The sequence below is a fragment of the Agelaius phoeniceus genome, chromosome 16, assembly GCF_051311805.1.
Source record: "Agelaius phoeniceus isolate bAgePho1 chromosome 16, bAgePho1.hap1, whole genome shotgun sequence".
Lineage (NCBI taxonomy): Eukaryota > Metazoa > Chordata > Aves > Passeriformes > Icteridae > Agelaius > Agelaius phoeniceus.
This window is the reverse complement of record NC_135280.1, coordinates 12,366,745-12,387,223: the sequence shown is the minus strand read 5'-3', so window position 1 is coordinate 12,387,223 and position 20,479 is coordinate 12,366,745. Positions and strand designations below refer to the sequence as shown.

The following is a 20,479-nucleotide window of genomic DNA, read 5'->3' as shown; positions in this document are numbered from 1 at the left end:
AGATGATGAAGGGATGAAGCACCTCTCCTGTGAGGAAAGGCTGGCATTGGTCAGCCAGGAGAAAAAGAGGCTTTAGGGTGCCCTAATTGTGGCCTCCCAGTGCCTGAAGGGGGCCTACAGGAAAGATGGACAGAGATTTTTTGTGAGAACATGGAGTAGCAGGACAAGGGGGATGATGTTAAACTGAGAGTAGGTTTACAGGAAGGAACATTTTACTGGGAGGATTGTGAGACGCTGGCACAGGCTGGCCAGAGATGCTGTGGATGCCTCATCCCTCCAATAGTTCAAGGTCAGGCTGAAGAAGCTCTGGCAAACTTCCTTTAATGGAAGGTGTCCCTGTCCAGGGAAGGAGCATTGAAACTGGATGATCTTGAAGGTCTCCTCCAAGCCAAATCATTCTATGATTCTATGAACTAAACTATCCCTTTTATGTACATAAATAACTGAAAAAAATGTATAAAAAGCATGGTTATTTGGAAAATTATGCATCCCAACAGGAAGGACTGGTGTTTCAGGTGCTTGTTGAATGTCATTTTGCAAAATGGCCATAATTTTTAGCATGGACTGTAGAGTCTTCCCTGTTTTTTTGGTTTGGTTTGGTTTGGTTTTTTTTTTTTAATGCAAGGGCTTGCTGGAAATACTTTGTAATCTCCCTCTCCCCTACTTGGAATCTACACAGGGGTTTCAGGTCTGTCCCTTCAAATGTCAGTAGCTGCTCCTTAATGGATGTGGCAAATGACTCTTGCAGTTTTGACAATGGAAACTCAAACAGGAACTTGTAGTTACAGTTTTATAAGTGAAGGAATGCTGGGGTGTTGCTCTTAGCAGAGAACTTTGTTTTCAAGGTGTTTCCAGAAACCCCTCAAAACATAAACTGGGCACGGGGCAAGGGTTTATTTTCATTTTAGTTTTCTATTTATTACTAAGTTTGGTGGGGTGTGTCTCTTGAGAAGTGCTCATTATAAACAGACATTTGTGTTTGTGTGCAGCCAAACAGCCCAGGCAGGTGTCTCCAGGAGGCCAGGAATGCTCCATTCCTGTGTGGGAATGGGGCATTCCTGGGCTCTTCTTCTGGCATGCAATGCAGACATGAATTTTCCTGGGTGACACAAGCAGGATCAGAGTTTCTGCTGGAGTAGATCAGTTGATTGACTTCTGCTGAGAGTGTTAGCCTTGGCTTTGCTGTGAAATTAATGCAACATACAGGGAATGTGCATTTGCTGTCAGCGTGTTCTCGTATATTTTGCTCAACAATAGTTTTAAATGTTTATTCACATTAAAATTGTACAAGTAATTTGTGCCCATTTCCAGAAGAAAATGAACTTTGCAACTGCTTTATAAACTCTCCAAGGGAAAGCTGTTTTCAGCTTGATTAAGGCAGCTGAGTTACAGCAGGCAGCACCTGATCTGTGAGAGTGATGGACACTGGTTACTCTCAGAGCTTCACAAGGGCTTAGGGCTGTAGAGCAAGAAGATTTCAGTGTTTTCTACATTTGATCCTAAAGGGCTAATTAGGGCTGAAGGGTTGAGGATAAATCAGGAAATTTAGCTCTTTGACCACAAATGGCCAAATATATCAGTGCAAAAACACAATATTGTTGGGCACTAGTAGCAGATCACACAAGTGTCTGAGAAGGGAGGCTGTGGAGAAGACCCATCAATAAGAAAAACCAAGAGGTAATTATAAAAAACCTTTGAAAATAATTTCTGTAAGAATCCATTGCCCCAAGTTGCCTCATGAATTATCCTGAAATCTGACAGTTCTGTAGAAGCAGCTTTTCAGTGCTTTTCTGTCAGGGCAATGCAAGAGAGATGTTCCAGTAATAGCATTTATAATCCAGATGTGCAAAAGTCAGGTCTGTCTTATGAACCTCCTGTACAGTTCATGTTTGAGCACCTCAAATTCAAATTTGCAAAGGAATATTACATTTCTTTTTTTTATTTGTTCCTGGCACTGAGTCACGTGTGTTTTGTTGATTTTGTTCTTTACTAAATAGTATCAGATATTTCATTTCTTCTGGTTAGGAACAAATCACTATTACAAACCTTTGAGAGAAGGTAAGATGCTCTCAGTCCAAGGGTTTGAGTTCAGTTTTTGGTGTCTGATCTTGCACTGTAGGGGAATTGACAACTTCAGAGGTCTTAGGAGACTACTTATTCTTTGCCCTATTTCTTGCAGCAGTAAAAATCTTGCTAATGCCCACCTAATAACTTGAGTATTCACTAAAGCACTGATTTCAATAAAAATAGAAATAATCCTCTTCTGTTGTCCTTCTCTGCACAAATTTATCCCAGTCCTTTGCTGGTCCCTTCCAAGGGCGGTGGCACAGTTGATTAAAACCTAAATGAAGGTGAGATTAAAAAGGCCATGATTTCTCTATTCACTCCTAATATCAAATGGAATAGACAAAAAGTAAAAAAGTGGATGGCAGGAAAGGCTTTTTACCATCTGGCCCTGATAGAGCAGAGTTCTGGTTTTCTGATCTTAGGTGCTTTCTCTCCTCTGCTGTTATTCTGAGCAGTAGCATGATCCCCCTAGGTTTACATTGTCCTGAGGAAGTTGTGGGAGACATCATTAGAAATCAAGGATTCCCATGAATTCAGTGCCCACTGAGATTGCTGAGGAATACATAGGACTGGAATGTGGAATGAATAAGTAGAATATTTTTAATAGGTCTTAGGGGAAGGGAGAAAAGTAAACACATAATGTGATAGTTTCAGGTGAGAGCTATTTTCTGTGTTACCAGGAAGAGTCCTTGAAACTTAATCCAGGGGATTTTGTTCTTCCAAATGAATTCTCCTGTGTACCAGCTCTTTACAAAGAGGTGCCTGCAGAGTACCAGAGCACCCCACTGACATTGGTCTGGCTTCAGTCACAGCCCCTCAGACTGGGCCAGAAGAGATGTGACCCATCTCAGGGAAAGCCAGGTTTTAGCTTGGCCTGGACAGGCCAAGTGTAGGACCCTGCACTGAGTTTAGGGGTGGGATAGGTGTGCCTCCAAATAAGTGCATTAGCAAATATCTATGAGACTGAATTGACTTCAGACATGAAGTAGCAATGAAGTTGAAAAAGCTTTCTTAACTTTCTGCCATTCAGATTTGGAGGCAAACTTCCTATCAGCTGAACTTTCTAATGCTTTCAGCCAAATCCTGAATCCTGTCTGCCTTGGATGCTCCTTGCTTGTAGCTCTTGGCTAAACTTTAGTACTTAAACTACTGCCAGTGTCTTGAGCAGAGCTATGACTTACATTACATGTAATGCCTTCAAGTCTTGCTGTTTTATCTCGTGAAAATATGAAACTTGTCAGTAGTGAACAGAAATTCCCTCTGATCCCTTTCAAGACCTATAGGGTCCTTATTATTTTGGGGTTTGAATTGGTTGTTTCTCCAAGGCACCCTGCTCACTCAGGATATCTACCCTCTGCTGGCTTCTGCAATCAAACCATAGCACTTGGCATGGTAGGGTGCTTGAGTGATGTATTTATACAGGCAGGAGGCAGGGTTTAATACCAGCTCATGATTCACTGTGCAGTCCTATTAATATGAGCTTGACTCGGGGGAATAAGTAGCTGTTACTTGTCAGCAAATCCTGAGTGTATTAAGGGGGTGAAGTTGTACTGAAAGATCCTCACAGTGATACTCTGCTGTTCCCAAGGGAAGCAAATGAAAACTGTACTTGGATGAATAATGAATGTTCTAATTGGGGTCAAGAAGAAGTCATAGCTTCCTGTGATACAGGAGTTAGACTAGCCTGACTAGAGCAATAAAGAAAAGTCTGTTTGACCAGATTTGGCAATAAAAATATGTGACTGTCAGTCATGTCTGTCATCTGCACACGACTAAAGCCTGGGATGTGATAGTGACAGGCAGGTGGTTTATTCTTGTACAGCTTGGGTGTATTCCTGAGATCCTCTTGGAGGTGTTGGTTGGTGCCCATAAGGATATGGCCCTGAACAGGTGCTGAGACTGGTTAGTGCTCAGATATTGCCCAAAATCCTGTGTGGAATGGATGAAGAGCTCTCATGGCATGGCTTGGGTATATCACAAGGATTTATTAAGAGCGGGTATTGGGTAGAGTCAGTCTGTTCCTGATTTGCAAGGAAAAATGTTTTTGTTGCTGCTGGGCTGTAATTGCAAATGAATATACCCTAAGGGAAGATTACAGCCTGTTCTTACCTGCTGACAAAATACATGCAGAAATACATATTTCTTGGTCATCCTGTATTCAGCACACAAAGGAGAAGAATAAATGAAAGATATTAAGGAAGATATATGCAAGCATGATTCTACTACATATTTTGTGAAATAGGTATACACCTGAGACTTTATTAATGATGTGATACTGCTTATCATTTGTGGAAGGTGTACATAATTTTCAGTAGTTAGTCTGTGTAACTGCACGATATCAAACAAGCATGAGATCTTGAAAGTGTTCTATGTTTCATACAAAATTTTCTAAGCTGCTTAACGTCTCATGGATTGGAGGCTAATCTCAGCTGGTTTAGAAAATGCAGATAATCTCAGGAGCAGAGCAGAGAAAGATATCTGAAGTAGCCTGGAGATGGGAGAGAGAGTGTGTTCTCAAAAGGGCCAACAGGGAAAATTCAAGTGATTTGGTACAGCTGATAAGAGTTGTGTAACAAAAGCCAGCGTGGAACTCTCTGCAAGAGAAGGAAAACAATGCAGGGCTCACTAAGGCAGAAGAAACAAAGAGCAGAACTTTGCAACACATCTTTAGTGCTGGGAATAAGTTGTGATGTCTGTGTGTAAAAATCAGCTCTTGGTACTTAAAGCAACAGTGTTTTCTTACGGTTCTGCAGCTAACTTTTCTGAGTGATCCAGGAGGCACACAGAGAAGCTTCCTTCACAGAGTTGGGCAGGCCTATGGAGGTGTGTTCCACCACTTTTTGTAGCTTTAGGAGCTTTTCTGGCTTTTCTATGTGGCACCTTGCAGTCCAATGTCATTCTTTTTCCTAGTGCAAAGCACAGCACATGCAATATTTGAAGTTTTCAGTTCGATCCTGCCTTTATTTTGACACAAATGCTGGGATAAGAACGTGGTTGTGGTCCAAAATCTTTGACTGGTATGATAGTGCAGCTAAGTTAAAAGGCACCTATAGCTATTTGGTTTTTTTCTGAGAATATCTGTTCAGAGATTGTTCTTGGCTTTTGTGCCTTGATATGTAGAGCTGATGACAGGTCCTTAGGTTTCTGTGGTAGCCCAAGGCAAGTCCAGGCACAGAGGGATCCCTTAACTCCAGTTTTAACCTGCTGCTTCTCTCTAGCATACATTTATCACCTATGTAAGTGAAGGTGTCTTGCAACTCACTGAAGGGTAAATCCCTCTCCCTGCTGTCAGGGGACAAGTTCTGATCTTGCAGCAATCCAGTCTGAGCAGGGAGTGAGGATTTCCAATGTATGTAAAAGAGGGCGAGCCTCACCTTTAAGAGTTCTGGAAAATGTGAAGCTAAGTAGAGGTGTATCTTCTAAGTGTGTGTGTTCTTTTACATTGCTGTCATTGTGGTGATCTCCTTGTACCTGATTCAACTCTTTTTAAGGGAATTTACAATCAGAGGTGGATACAAATGAGAGCTGACCTGCAGAGGAGCAGGGATATTGGTCACCATGCCACTGGACAGCCAGTTCATCCCCCAGTCTGTGATTTTTGTGTGGCAAGAGGAGGTTTTCTGGGCTGAAAGAGAATGTTCATGGGTGTTTAGAGAAGGGCTTAGCTGGTAGCAGGCAATTTCAGGAGAAAGCATCAATGCCATTTGGAGTTTGGTTAGGAGGTGAAGGAGCACAATATCCAAGCAAAGACAAAGGATATTCATCTTTGAGTTGTTGACAGTAATGGCTTGGGTAGGAACAGGCTGAAGTGAGCCCTTGAAGGGGATGAGAAGTGCTGGATAAAGGAAATAAAAGGATGTGTTTTGGGGCAGTGCAGGTAGAGAAAGAAGTGATCTTTATGGGAGCACTCCAAAAGAAATGCCAAGTAAACAGACCGTTGTTTAGCCAGTGAGATACTGCAGCAGCCCATGGCTCAGAGCACATCACTGGCAACAGGAAAGGAAGGGAAACCAGAGGCAAAGGAGGAATGGCTCAGAAATGTACTGTGTACTCAGAAACCAACATTTACTGAAATATTGCACTTCAGGTGTTGCTAGGCCAATTGGCCTACAGAGCAACAGCCTTAATTTCTCTAGGGCTACAAATAATTTCCCAAACTTGTTTCCCAAGGTTTAGCTTCTGTGTGAAGCTCTTGTATTTGGCAGGACTGGAATTATTTCTTTATCTTTGAAATCTCCAAACTTACTATCATTGTATATTTAGAAGAAAGAGGCTAAAATTTGAACTTGAGTGGGACTGAAGCATTGTTGGTTTTGGGCTGGAGAATTAGCTGGGGTCATCTTGACCTGCTGCTAGATTTAAATGTGTTCACAAGAGCTCATGTAATTGTTGGATGCAAATGTAATTTTTCAATGGAAAATTTAACTTCAGAAGAAAAATGTGTTAATTCTAAATATGCTGTATCCCACATGCTTGACAAAGGTGGTTTCTCCCACTGTTAAACAGCTTCTATATCCTTGCCCTATTCTCTAGTGTGACCTGAGATGCTTAATAAACTCAAATAACTCTGATGACATCTGCTGTGCTGGTTACCAGTATGAGACCAGCAGATAGCAGGTTTGTATAGGTGCCATTTTCTGCTTTAGGAGTCAGTAAAAATCCTTGCTGTGTTTTGGCTCTGCTGTTCTGTGTGAGAGGAGCTGGCAGGGATTGGTACCTGGCACGAGCAGCTCCTACACGTTCTGCATGCAGAGCAGAGAGAACAGGGAGCAGCTGAGGATGGGGCAAGCCTGGATGGTGCTCCTGGTGCACTTGAAGAGCCTTTGGCCCCAAATGGCTTTTGCAGAAAGGTGGAAATAGTCTTTGGAAGACAAGTGCAGCAGCTGTGCTGGGGAGAGTGGGGGAGATGTGCAGGACAGCTTTCTCTGCCTATCAATATTTCCTTTAATGCCAGCTCACCTCAGGCAATGCTAATCAACAGCAGCTCACCTTCTCTTTCAAAGCATCTGTGGTGCTGATGGCTGGTAATCCTTTTTTAGAGATAGGAATCTAAAGTTGCTGTGGAGGAGGGAAATTATCAGGAGACTCAGAAACCAATCTGTCCTTTCAGTTTTGGGGGTTTCTTGTACCAGAAAACCTCTGAGAAACCTTAAAGAGAAAATGGAGAGCATGTGGACAATGGGAAAGGTGATCAGACATAGGAGACTTGAAGGTAAAAGATTCAAATATGCCATAGCATAAGCTCTGAAGAGGGTGCCCAAGTGGTACCTGAATTATTTATGGTCTGAGAGACAGGAAAGTTAGGCCGGTGTAGGAAGGAAGCAGAAATTATTTGAAGTTCATTGGTGTTGTGCAGCATTTGGAAGAACTATTGTTTGTGGTATTTTGAACTAGATACAGGCATTAAGAAGAATTAATTATTTGGCAGAAAGATGGTCTAAATAGATTACTTCTGTCAGAATCTGATTAGAGCATACATCATTGATTGGCTGATGACTGCATTGCAGGGATCTGCCTTTTCCAGGCATTGTGGCCCCAGGGAAGTTGCTGAAGTCTCTTTTTTCTTTTCTTTTTTCTTTTCTCTTTTTTTTCCCCCCACCTTGTACCATAGCAAAACTGAGGCATCTGCTTTTGCCTGGGGAAGTATTTTGGTCATTGTCTAATGTGCCATTTAACATCTTATATGCAGGTGGAATCAAAATTCTGATCTTTGGAGCACCATTTTCATTTTTCTTGTTCTTCCTGAATGTGTAGTCCAGTTTTCAGGCATACTTCTAGTTTTATTTCTGTATCTGTGCATCCATGTTTTACAGCAGTCTTCCTTCCTATTTAAATGACTTCTTAGCAAGCCTTCAATGAAACTGCTATTAGAGCACTCCTGTCAGTTCTTCAGGTCTGTGCTAAAACATGAGATTTTGGTATTAGATTGCTGGGCCTGAAATACATATGAATTTTGTAACCACCTACTCCTACCCTGCCTTGCTTAAGATATGCTCTTCATCTTTAAAAGCAGCTTTTCATTAGTAAAACCTGCCTTTTGGAAAATTCTGCATAGTTTGAACAAGTAAGATTGTGCATTTTATTTGTCTATATACATTTTACATCTAAAGCTAGTGTTCATGTGTTTTTCTTACTCGTTCTTCCTCTCTCATTGCTGAAATCAATTTTTAGTTTCAGGAAATCCATTAATTTTTTTAATGAAAGAAACCAAAGCCAACTAGGGTTTGAGAACAGCTGAAAGTAGCATACCCTCTATGAGCACACTGAAAATGGCTTAACGTGGCTTTTTTTTGTTTTTTCCTAACAGCATTATAATTTTCTAGAATGCAATGGAAATGAAAGCTGTGTAGTTGTTTAAAATAGATGATGTCCCCTTTTCCACCCACACAGAGTGAGTTTTTTGCAGGGAGGAGGAACCCTGCAGTGGGCAGGAAATGAGTGCTGGCACCACCAGGGACATCAGAGAGGTGCTTGATGTGCATGTCCTGACCATTCTGGCTTTGCCCTCCCAGAAGTGTTTAGGTCCCTGCTTGACCTTAATCATGCTGAAGTCAAGCAGAACTCTCAGCTTCACCAATACTCTTCTGGCTCATTCTCTCACTCCTCAGCACTCTGAGTGGTCAAATTTCATTTATTCAACACATTCCAGCAGAACAGCAGTGACCACTGATACTACCTAACGGCCAGCTGCAAAACCCAAGTGAAATTTGCTTTTTGTGTGGCTGGGAGGGAGAGGAAACGTGTTGATCTGGAGCGGTGGAGCTGATGTAGAGGCGTTGGCAGAAGTTCTAAGCCTGGCGTGGGGAGGAGACGCGAGTAAAGCTCTGTTGTGCTTCTGTGGTTTTGGTTCACAGAGGTTTGTGAGGCCTTAGGTAGCTGGTGCACACATGGGACATCACCTCAGAGCCAGCCACCAGGGCAGAGCTTGCATCTGGAGAGCCCCACACCTAGGCATGTAGAAGCATGTTGTTATAGTGAGGCAAGCCAAGCGTCCTTGCATTAAACCAGGTAATTACGATTTATTCCCAACGTTTGTGTTTGTCTATCGCTCTCTGCACTGTAGGAAATAGCAATGCTGCTCAGACATTTGATGTTTGTGTTATTCTGCAATGTTTATGCTGCTTGCAAAGGGCTGGAAGTGTCCTCCTGGAAGCTGCTGAGTTCACACTACCACTGCTATTTGCATCATATTCTGTCATGAGCCACCCTTTTTTGTTACTGTGGATTTGGAAGGCTGTTCTAGACCCTCACTAGACAAGACCAAAATACTTCAAAAAAAAAACCCCGAACTTGGAAAAATATGTTCAGCCTAAATTTATTCATAACTAGGTTTTTCTGGATTTTTAGAGTGTCAGGATTGTCCTTAGCTTAGTCTCTTCCTCCTACTGTTTTCTTCCCTATTCACAGATTGCTTTGCTGGGATAAACAAATCAAATTTAGGTTTCTGTTGCAACATAGCTGTTCCATTCCCCTGAACACAAAAAGCAATTTATCTACAATGGTTGTATTTGAATTTGACCTTTTTTTTTTCCTATTTAATCTGGATGAAGAAAACTGTATTCTGTTGGAAGTACCTCTAAGAAATCAAGAAATAATTAAGAATTAAAATTAAGAAATACTGATAATTTTCTTTTTCCTATTTGCATCTCCCTAGCATCTCAAATTCTTTAAACAGATGCAATGAGATTTTGCTTTTTTTCCTCCTGAGTTTAGCTCTGAAGTTCCTGTCATTAGGAGGAGCATGATCTTGCATTTTGTATTATTGAATTTTGATTAATGCAGCCCATAAGATTTAGCAGTTCTTTCTATGTAATATCCTTATCCTTTGCAGTTTTGACAGTACCTTCCAACTTTGTGTCATCAGGAAATTTCATCAGCAGGTTGCCTTGTGCCAAAATAATTAAAGAAAATGTTCAAAAAAATCTGTCCCAAAATAGATCACAGAAAAGCTTCCCTTGAGCCTGCACTTTCCTGTGCAAATCTTTCTCCTCAGGTTTTCTAACATCTTATCAAATATATACATGCTGAAACAAAAATACCTGCCAGGTATTTTACAGAGCAATTGAACAGTCTGTATTTATGTCAGTTGTCCCACTGGAGTCATTTGAGTAAAGCTTGCAGAATCCATTTTATAATCTCCATTCCTGGGTGAAAGAAATCTGCTTTCTTTTCAAATGCAGCTTGCTCTGCTGGATGAAACACATAAGCAATAGTTAAAATGAACTTTTATTTTTTTTTTTTTAGAAATTAAGTATTTTTAATGAGTGAGTTGTGACTGCAACTTGCTTTCTCATATATACATAAACCAAAGGTATTTCTCTGTGAAAGTTAGTGCCTGGTTTTGTATTGGAATTAATGACAAGCTTTTGAAAAAAAATCTGTGCTGGGTCAGCTTGGTTAGTAATTAAACTGCAGAGTTTCTCTTCCTTGGTAAGATAAGACCAAGAAATGGGATTTACAGCTAAGCATGGTCAGATAAGCAGTGAGAACAGCATCATCCCCAAGAGCCAAGTGCAGCAGCTCTGAAACAGGAGCTGGAGCGGGGTAAACATGGCTCCATCATGTGACAATGGCTGGCCTCACTGGCAGCTCCTGCAGGGAGCATCACCCAGGGTCACAGGGCCACATCTAAAGTTAGCAGTGGGCTCAGGCTGGCGCTGGGGAGGGCCAGCAGGCAGCTGCTCAGGGAGATTTCCAAATCCTGCGGCACGGCCGCCCCGATACGCGAGAATCAATTACTGCAAACCTTCCGCGATGGTCAAAATGTGACATTAAATAATTGAGTATCACATCAAATCTTGTCTGCAATTAGTTATCTGGAAAAGTAATTATGCCACAAAATCAAGTAGCTGAAATTAGTGGTGTGAAGCACCCTGATAATTCGAAGACTGTAGGAGATTTTTTTTTTTTTTATTTCACTTGTAACATGGAGTTGTAAGTACCTAACTAATTCTTTATTGAAGTAAAATAGTCTTGCTCAATTGTAATTCTTGTCATTAGTTACATCTGCAATAGAAGATACATAGCACATAAAACAGGTGTTAATGACCAAGCTGGTTTTGTCTAAAGTAAAAACGAGCTGTGGAATAGAATGTCTTGCAAGCAGTACATTTCAAGTCAAACCTGTTTTGATTTAGGGAGGAAACCAGCCTAAATTTCAGTCCTTTGTCTCTTACACCAGTAGTGTAAGTTGATTTGGAGAACAGGGTTGAAATACCCTAATGGGAAAATGTGTTCTTTTAAAATAGTTATGTTCAATTTAACAACATAGACGTTGTGAAAGGTTAGAAAAGCCATTAAAATATAATTTACACTAATAGAAGTCGTTAGCTTGCATTAGCTCACTTATTCAAAACAAACAAGAAAAATATAATGAATCAAACCAGAGTATATACCCAGTATAACAGACTGAAGTGTAAATGCTCACATGAACATTGTTTAACAGCTTATAAATCCAGGGAAATGTCTAATTATGCAATCATGATAAACCTGATTGTTTTGAAAATGGCTTCTGATAGTAACTGTTGTCATGTGTATGCCAGAAGTGATAGGAAAAATTATTTCTAATCAGTAGATCTGTACAGAATTTGATCTCTATGTGTTTAGTACTTAAAAATCTGAACTGATAAAGAGTAGTTGGCTAGTCATGTTACTTAAGCTGCTCCCAAAATAGCACCTTCCTTTTTGGGTAGAGTTAGGTTTGCAGCTGTTGTCTCTATCTGTTGTCTCTGAAGAAAATTTTAACATTAAGTGTTGCTGACGTCAATTTTTTTCTTTTTTTTACAGCTGATGTGGGCTTTGCCCCTGACAGAAGTTATTTGGTTCTAGCTCTGAGTTTGGAAGAAGTTGGTATATAGATTTTCCCCTAACTTTCAATTGATGTGTTTAGCTTTAGTGGGAGTAATACTATCACTTAAACCATGTTGTCGTCTCAAGGAGTTTTGCTACATCCCTATGGAGTGCCAATGATTCTGCCTGCAGCACCATACTTCGCTGGACTTGTTCAGGTAATGCAAGGCCGCTTCCAACAAGCAACTTAACTCTAGTGCACTTAGAGCAATAATTGGAATTTTTATGGTTGAGAAAGCAAACACTTTTAATACAGGCAAAAGCTCTCATGTAGTCAGTGAGAAGACAGTAGGAAATCAAAAAGATGGATCACCCTAATCTGTGTATTGACATCTCTCATGGCTGAATAAATGGTGTAGTTGAGCTATATTTGCTTGTATTGATTTGTCTGCTGTTTAACATTCATGCCTTTGCTTCACGAGGTTGACCACAGGGCAGAGGATTTGCTATCCATTCCAGGTTTCTGAGGGAGTCAGCATTCCCACGGCAGGTCAGAAGACAAAGTAACTTACCATGATGTGTTTAGGTTAAGTGTTTTAGCACAGCAAATAGGAATAGTGTTAAATATGCATTAATTCATGTGTCACGCGTCCCACGGAATGAAAAAGGGGTTGTGGTTTTGTGTGTATAGAAATATATCACCTGCAAAGAATATTTATACACATCCTATTAATTCCTTTGAGCCCTCAAATGTAAGATCTTGCTGCAGGGCAAGAGTTCTGTATATTTAGGAGTCAGCTGGCAGCTACCAGGTTGTCGTTGTTGTGTTTGCTTTTGCTATTATTTTATTTTTATCAAAAAGTGGCGCTACTGAAGTTTCTTCTGTTAGGCTTGGGATTCTGAATAGAGCGTGTAGATGCTAATTAAGCAATAAGTACCCTGTTTACAGTATTAGAGGACATCAGGAAAAGTCAGCATTTATAAATTCTGATAGAATTGTACGGTGTAAGTGATAGCTGTTGGATGTTGTGCATTGACAGGGTCAAGACACAAACGTGTGTTAGGGCATTTCTTTCAAATTAACTGTGAGGGAGAGGCAAACCTTCGTTGTGCTCCTTTTCTCCAGCACTTTGCTGGCATACAGGGGCAAGCACAGCATGAAACAGGTGGGTTTCCATATAGGTCCCTCCAGTAATAGAAGACTGTGGGTTGTGTTCTTCACTTCAGGCTTAATATCAGACACATATGTCTAAAATAGAAATATAGCACTGCACAGTGGCCGTTAATCAGGTATTGGGAATCTGTGTCTCGTGGGATGTGCAAGCTGAGGCTGCTTTTCATGCACTGAGACACATCCAGCAGGCCTTCACAGCCATTAGAATTTGGGGGTGAAGGTCGGACTCTGGAGCTCAGTCAGACCCTCTGCCATCCTGTCCAATAAATAATTACAAGCAAATCGTGCCTTTCACTCTATGCTGATTGATGTTGAAATTGCTTTTGAAAGTTCTCATAAGTTCCTGTTATAGATTAAGTGCCGGTGTAGGAAAAATAACTGCACCCAACTGAAATGGGTGAATGTAATCAGGTTTAATGGACTCGAGAGCTTGTTGGGAATTAAATAACTATTGATTTGTTGGAAAGTTGCTGTCATTACAAAATGCCACTGTGGACGCATTATCCAAGCAGTTAGATTAGAAGAAAGGGCCCTTTGAAAATTTGGGATGCCTTATTTCAATCTTTTTCCTCTTTATTCTCTCTTTAGAAGGATATATCCAGGCCTTTGTTACTCCTTTATCGTGGATCTGAAATAGTCAGGAACTACTGAAATAAAAAATAGGTATTAGCAATGCAGTTGGAAAGTGTTCTTTGTATGAATACTTCTCTGGTCTCTTGTCTTCTCTCTCCCTGATGCCAAACCTGAAAATGGAATTTTGGAAATCAAGCACACATCTGCATTATTGTCCTAATGAGTGAATTGCAGCATTAAATGGTTTGAGCAATTTGTCCCCCAAGATTTTACCTGCACTTACAGTATCTCTGGTCAGCTTATGACACCAGGATGCTTGTTGTTTTTCTCTTAAAGTAAATCTAGGTATCTAAAATAAATAATGCAAAGGACATTTGATAGGAATATTTATATCATCCTCTTCCAAGCAGTAATTACGTAACATTCTGAACTTTAATGGAAATTTTCTTCAGAAATATGCCTTTATTAACTGATTATGTAAATGTTTGGTTTGGTTTGTTTTTTTTTTTCTGGGTTGCAGGTTGAGAACCACAACCCTGAGCTATTTTTGAATGTGAGGCAGTTTTAACATTTTATAGGCTTATAAAATGCCAGTTTATTTATTTGCATGGTACACCACAGAAAGTAGGTGTACCTGTGATCAGGGATTCCCTATGATTTCCAACTGGGTTTATTCCAAGGCTGTGTATGAAGGCAGTGCCTAGAGATCTGGGGGCTGGTTTGGGAGGCTTTTTTTGTTTGTGTTGCACAGTTGAGTAACAGAGATCTCTGTGGAGCAAGGTTTGTCTTCAGAGGTCCTGCACCTTCGTGTGTTTATGGTTTTACTTAATGCTGTGGATGAGCAGCTGCTCCAGCCTCTCCTAAATTGATCAGCAAACCTGCCCTGCATCCTCTGCTTGCCTCTGCCACAGCCTCTTGTCAGGGAGTAGTGGAATGTGTGAATACCAAAAGAAAAGGGGTGGATTCTGTGGGTACAACTCTGGACATGCCTTACATGAGCAGCCATGTGCATTTTCCTAATGGCATGTATTAGATTGTATTCCTTTTACTGAAATGTTGTGTTTGAGTGAGATGATGGAAAGTGAAATGCTTTTGTTCTTGGAGAGACACAAGGGCCAGGGTTACAGAGATGTTGGTGTGTATCAAATTCCATTAAATATACATGCAAACTTATTTTCCAGTAAATAAATATACCTTAAACTTAATAGAATGCTAGCCTATGACTTAGTAATGCATTTTTAAATGAGAAAATGTCTTTGCCTCTTCCTTCCTTCTCCTGGGTAAAACTATTTGAGGAAAAAAAAAAGATCACATGAAAGTACAAATAATGCATAAATAGCTCTATGCCTCCTGTGGGTGGGGAGATATTTTCTGCCTTGGCACAAGAAGCCCACTGGTGGCTTCAGGGCTGTCACAGGACCCAGGCAGGGACTGCAGTGCAGCCACAGCCAGGCCCACCTTGTGTCCAAACCGCCCTGCTGCTCCTCCTGGCAAGGGAAATGAAAGAAATGCCATCTAGGATTAAGTGTCAATCCAGTAAGAGGTTTCTTCTCCTGCCCTTGGTCCCCATCCCAGTTGAGTCATTTGATCCCAAGGGGGAGCCCGTATGTCCGGATGGGAGCACTCAGGGGTGCTGATGGCAAAGCTCCCTGTGCCCTGGCCAGGCTGTGCAGCCTGCATGAGTGTGCTCCTGTGCCCTCCTCCAGTTCCTGGAATAGATGTGACACCAAGCTCCACTCATCATTAAATTACAAAGCTTGTTTTAAGGCTGCACTGTCCACAATGCAGATAATACTGTTATTTTGTTAAATAATATCTGAGAGGTCATATCAGCTCCATCCCGTAAATATAAAATGTTTGCAGTTGCTCTGGTTTCTTGGAATGCTAGATTTACGATAAAATATTTTGAAAATACACATGCAATATATGGCATTTTAATAATGGATGCTAAATTATTTATTATGTGGCTGAGTTAGGTAACTCCGTTTCCATTTAGCAGAGAAGGAGGCGTGCATAGGCATTATTATAAAAGTTATTAAAGTTGAAATTGTTTTGGCTTTTCAGTAAACTACTGCAAGGCTCTGGAAAGAGAGACAGTTCTATTTAATAGAAAAGGTGGAACTTGTATATATAGGATTATAAAATGGGATTATTTATGAAGATGGTTGGTATTTTTTAAAATATGCTTCTATTTTGACATAGTGACCAGAAAAGTTCTAAGAGTTCTGAGGATTTAAACTTGTGGTCATTGTTAAAAAAGTAAGTGTTAAAAACTAACACTTGTTAGTGTTAAAAACTTCTTTTTTTGCTTTTATTTGCTTACTTATTTATGTAGTGATAAAGGGGTGAGTTGGAGAAGAAAAACAGAAAATCGGCTGGTGATTAAATAATTCAATATATTGGGAACTACTGTTCTTTTAAGTACATTAACTTTAAGCTTAGATTATTCTGAAGATACTTTGATTTTATTTTTTTTTTTCTGTGTATCTGATTTTCCATAACTGGTTAACCAGTGTGTTTGACTGACAACTGAAGAAGTGGTAATCTGGAGACTGTTCCATTTTATTTTAGGGCTGAGAGAATTGCCTAGAATATGCTGTGAAAAGTAGTGGTGCAGACTTCATCACGGTGCCATCACTCTACCCATCTGGAAAATCCTTGTTTTAGTGCTGTTTTGGGAAGTGCTAGCAGTGGGTACATTCTGAATTCTTGTAGGTGTTAGTGTGTTAGGCTACCTGCAAAATCACACTGGCGTTCTGGCAAGCCAGTCTTGGGGAATGCTATGGATTTGTTGTGTCACTTTACACGAAAAAGGCTTTTGTAATTTCATAGGTTTTATTTGAATAATACATTTGAAATAGCAATGAGGAGAGGTTTGAGTTCTTCCAGTGTTGCCTGCAGTGGTGGATTGTTGTTTTTGTTGGTTTTGCATTAAGATCTAGTGGAAAGCAGAGCTTAATTTCTGTTTACATTGGCTGAATTGCCTCTTTGAAATGCAGTAAGGAGATGATTTAGCTTAAATACAGATTTTCTCTGGCTTGATTGTGTTCTGCCTCTCCTGCTCCTAGTACTGTACTCCCAGTGCTTTGTGAGTGGAGGATGAATTTGTTTCACTATTGCAATCCTATTCATCTGAGTGTGCCTCTTGTCTTGCTTTTGAGAGACCATATCTAACATTTCTTCTCTCAGTCTGAGAGTTGCGAAGTTTTTCTCCCTTTTGTATCACAAGTGCTTTTAGCACATGTGAAGTGGTGGTGTTAGTGATGAATATGATCTTTATTGTTTTGATAGCTGAACATTTTTGTAAACAATGTTTAAAAGTCTGGAAATCATAGAATCATAGAACTGTTTCTTGGAAAAGACCTTTAGGATTATCAAGTCTGACTGTTAACCCAGCACTGCCAAGTCCAACATTAATCCACGTCCTTAAGTGCCACATCTATGCTTAATTTTTAATTTCCCCTTTTCAAATACCTCTAGGGATGATGATTCAACCATTTCCCTGGGCAACCTGTTCCAATTCTTGACAGCCCCTTTCTAACATCCAATTTAAATCTCCCCTGGTACAACTTGAAGCCATTTCCTCTTGTTCTGTTGCCTGGGAGCAGAGCCCGACCCCCCCTGGCTACAGCCTCTTGCCAAGAACTTGTAGAGAATGGGAAGGTTCCCCTGGGCCTGCTGTTCTCCAGGCTGAGCCCCTGCTCTGGTGGTGCTACAGCCCCTTCCCCAGCTCCTTTCCCTGCCCTGCACACACCCCAGCCCCTCCACGTCCTTCATGGCATGAGGAGCCCAGAAGTGACCCCAGGATTTGAGGTGTGGCCTCAGCAGTGGCACAGGGGGTCAGTCCCTGCCCTGGTGCTGCTGGTCACACTGTGGTTGATTCCAGGTGTCGTGGCTGGGTCATGTTCACTGTGGCTGATCCAAGCCAGGTGTCATGGCTGGGTCATGTTCACTGTGGCTGCTCCAGGTGTCATGGCTGGGTCATGTTCACTGTGGTTGATTCCAGGTGTCATGGCTGGGTCATGTTCACTGTGGTTGATTCCAGGTGTCATGGCTGGGTCATGTTCACTGTGGTTGATCCAAGCCAGGTGTCATGGCTGGGTCATGTTCACTGTGGCTGCTCCAGGTGTCATGGCTGGGTCATGTTCACTGTGGCTGCTCCAGGTGTCATGGCTGGGTCATGTTCACTGTGGCTGCTCCAGGTGTCGTGGCTGGGTCATGTTCACTGTGGTTGATTCCAGGTGTCATGGCTGGGTCATGTTCACTGTGGTTGATTCCAGGTGTCATGGCTGGGTCATGTTCACTGTGGTTGATTCCAGGTGTCATGGCTGGGTCATGTTCACTGTGGTTGATTCCAGGTGTCATGGCTGGGTCATGTTCACTGTGGCTGCTCCAGGTGTCGTGGCTGGGTCATGTTCACTGTGGTTGATTCCAGGTGTCATGGCTGGGTCATGTTCACTGTGGTTGATTCCAGGTGTCATGGCTGGGTCATGTTCACTGTGGTTGATTCCAGGTGTCGTGGCTGGGTCATGTTCACTGTGGTTGATTCCAGGTGTCATGGCTGGGTCATGTTCACTGTGGTTGATTCCAGGTGTCGTGGCTGGGTCATGTTCACTGTGGTTGATTCCAGGTGCCGTGGCTGGGTCATGTTCTGCACCCCCAGGGCCTTTCCTGCTTCAGGAGCTTCTGGTGGCCAAAGGGCAGCACCCACCCTTGGTGGCCAAAGAGGACTTGGACTCCTCTGGCCACTGCTCTGGGCCCAGCCAGCCTGGCCAGGGCCCTCTGCAGAGCCTTGGTGTCATCCCCAGCCCTCCTGAAGGATGTTCAGTCCCCTTCCAGAGTGTGGATAAAGCTGTTGGACAGAGCTCATGCTGGTGCTGTGTGGTGGTGTTCACAGGGGTCCCAGGATGAGGGAAGATTGAGAATCTTGACTCCATGTTTCAGAAGGCTGATTTATTATTTGATTAAATATATTATTTTAAAGGAAGATTATATACTAAAACTATACTAAAAGAAAAGAGAAAGGAGACATCAGAAGGCTAGCAAATGAATGGAATGATAATAAAATCTTGTGACTGCTCACAGCCTTGACACAGGTGGCTGTCATTGGTCATCAAGTAAAAACAATTTCCCATGCTGGGTAAACAATTCTCCAAATCACATTCCAGAGCAGCAAAACATGGAGAAGCTGAAGCTCCTCAGCTTCTCAGAAGAAAAGATCCTGGCGAAAGGATTTTTCATAAGATATGTCTGTGACAGTACTGAGCCCTGGGCAATCCTGCTGGTGCCCTGCCCCAGCTGGGGCAGCTCCACTGCCCACCCTCAGCCTGGCCACCACCCAGATTTCATGCAGAGAGCATCACCCAGGTCTCACACAGAGAACCCTTCACCCATACAAGGCACGACCAGCCAGCTTCCAGGACAGATCTGTGGGAAATGCTGTCGGGCAGCCACAGCCTTGCCCTCATGCACTGGGCAGGAGGACATCATTCACTGACCTTAGGGGGACATCAGGCCAGTCAAGCAGGACCTGCCTTTTGAAACCCATGGTGGCCAGGCCTGATGGCTTCGTTGTCCTCTCTGTGCCTTTTGATGGCACCCAAGGTGATCTCCTCCATACAGTTTTGGATTAAATTGGTTTTCTTTTCAATCCATGGATCAGTAGCCAGTAAGCATTGTTGGTGAGACCTGTCAGCTGCTCAGGAGGCTGCAGACAGCTGGAAAGGATTTGGTTATTGCTATTGCAAAAGTTTGTTCTCTTAACTTGCCCCTAATTGTTGCTAAGAAGTGCAGATATCATCAAATACCTGCTGAGTGAGCCCTCAGGGGCAAGAGGGAGGGTAACGACATGGAATGTCTTCCCCATTGACCAAAAAGACAACTTTAACAAGAAAAATAGCTTATCTAAATAGGTTTACTTCAGCTAAGAAACAAGCAGTTATTCTGCCCTGCCACCTGCATAATTTTTTCTCCCCGGCCTTTATTTTGGAAATCAATGGGTGACATAATTCCAATGGCTAAGGCAATGCTGCATTACCTCTTTGACCTCCTATTCTGTCAGCTCAGTCAATGCTCTGTTATAGTCAGGGCTTTTTTCACCTGGTAGATTTAATGTGACACTCAACAGGCAGATTTTTTTTTTTTTTCCTTTTCCACTACTGCATGTGATATCAGTATTAGTGAGTTTTAGACATGATGATCTGTAATTATGGTCACTAGCTCGGGTGTTGGACAATACACTGCAATGGAGTGTGGTAGAATGGCAAAAACTGGGTAAATCTGGGCCTTTCTGACTGCAGCAGTTTTTAAGGGGAATAAATACAAGAATATTTGAGTCTGTAAGAAAAAAAATGATTTCTAGACATGAGATAGCTATCATTAAGATAAGTTCTATTTGTTTTTTCATCCCCTAAGTAAGACAAAGCTTTTAAGATTTGGATGCTCTGTAAAAGCCAATTGTTTGACTTGGCTCCCCCAGCTAGAAGCCAGCAAGCTGATACTGCTGTTTCCAAGGATCTGGAATTTCAGCTGATTTTTTTTTTTCTCTTTTCTGACTCATGCGTAATCATCAGAAATAAAACTTCTGATGGCCGAATTATGACAGGAGATAGAGCTTTGAAGTTCTTTTGCTTTCAGTAGAATGATTCACAACTGATATAAAAATATGCTTGTACATCTAAATATGGAACAGTCATTTTAATGGAGTTTGCTTGAATATTTCACCTATTTACCCTCTGGTAAGTTATCTTGTGTTACATGAGCTCATGTTAGAAACCCAGGTCAAATACATCTTTTGGCTTGTCTGCTTGCTTGCTTTTTTTAACTGAGGTGTGCAGGTAACTGTTTCCTCAGACCTGGTTTCAAAGAGGGTGTTGT

At 41.7% G+C, this 20,479-nt stretch overlaps 1 protein-coding gene across 43 annotated transcripts in view; it reads left to right on the top strand.

Moving 5' to 3' along the window:
• The window catches only part of RBFOX1 (RNA binding fox-1 homolog 1), a 1,204,921-nt gene that overhangs the window by 947,155 nt on the left and 237,287 nt on the right, over positions 1-20,479 (top strand). For 3 of the 43 annotated variants that reach the window (XM_054643491.2, XM_054643498.2, XM_054643501.2), the window contains one exon: positions 11,854-12,074. The exons of 38 other annotated variants lie outside the window; for them this stretch is intronic. In XM_054643491.2, the coding sequence (XP_054499466.1) occupies positions 11,988-12,074 (87 nt within the window). In that variant the 5' untranslated portion in view covers positions 11,854-11,987. Of the gene's footprint in view, positions 1-11,853; positions 12,075-20,479 lie in introns of those variants that run through there. 2 more of the 43 variants (XM_054643493.2, XM_054643496.2) reach the window with 2 other exon arrangements.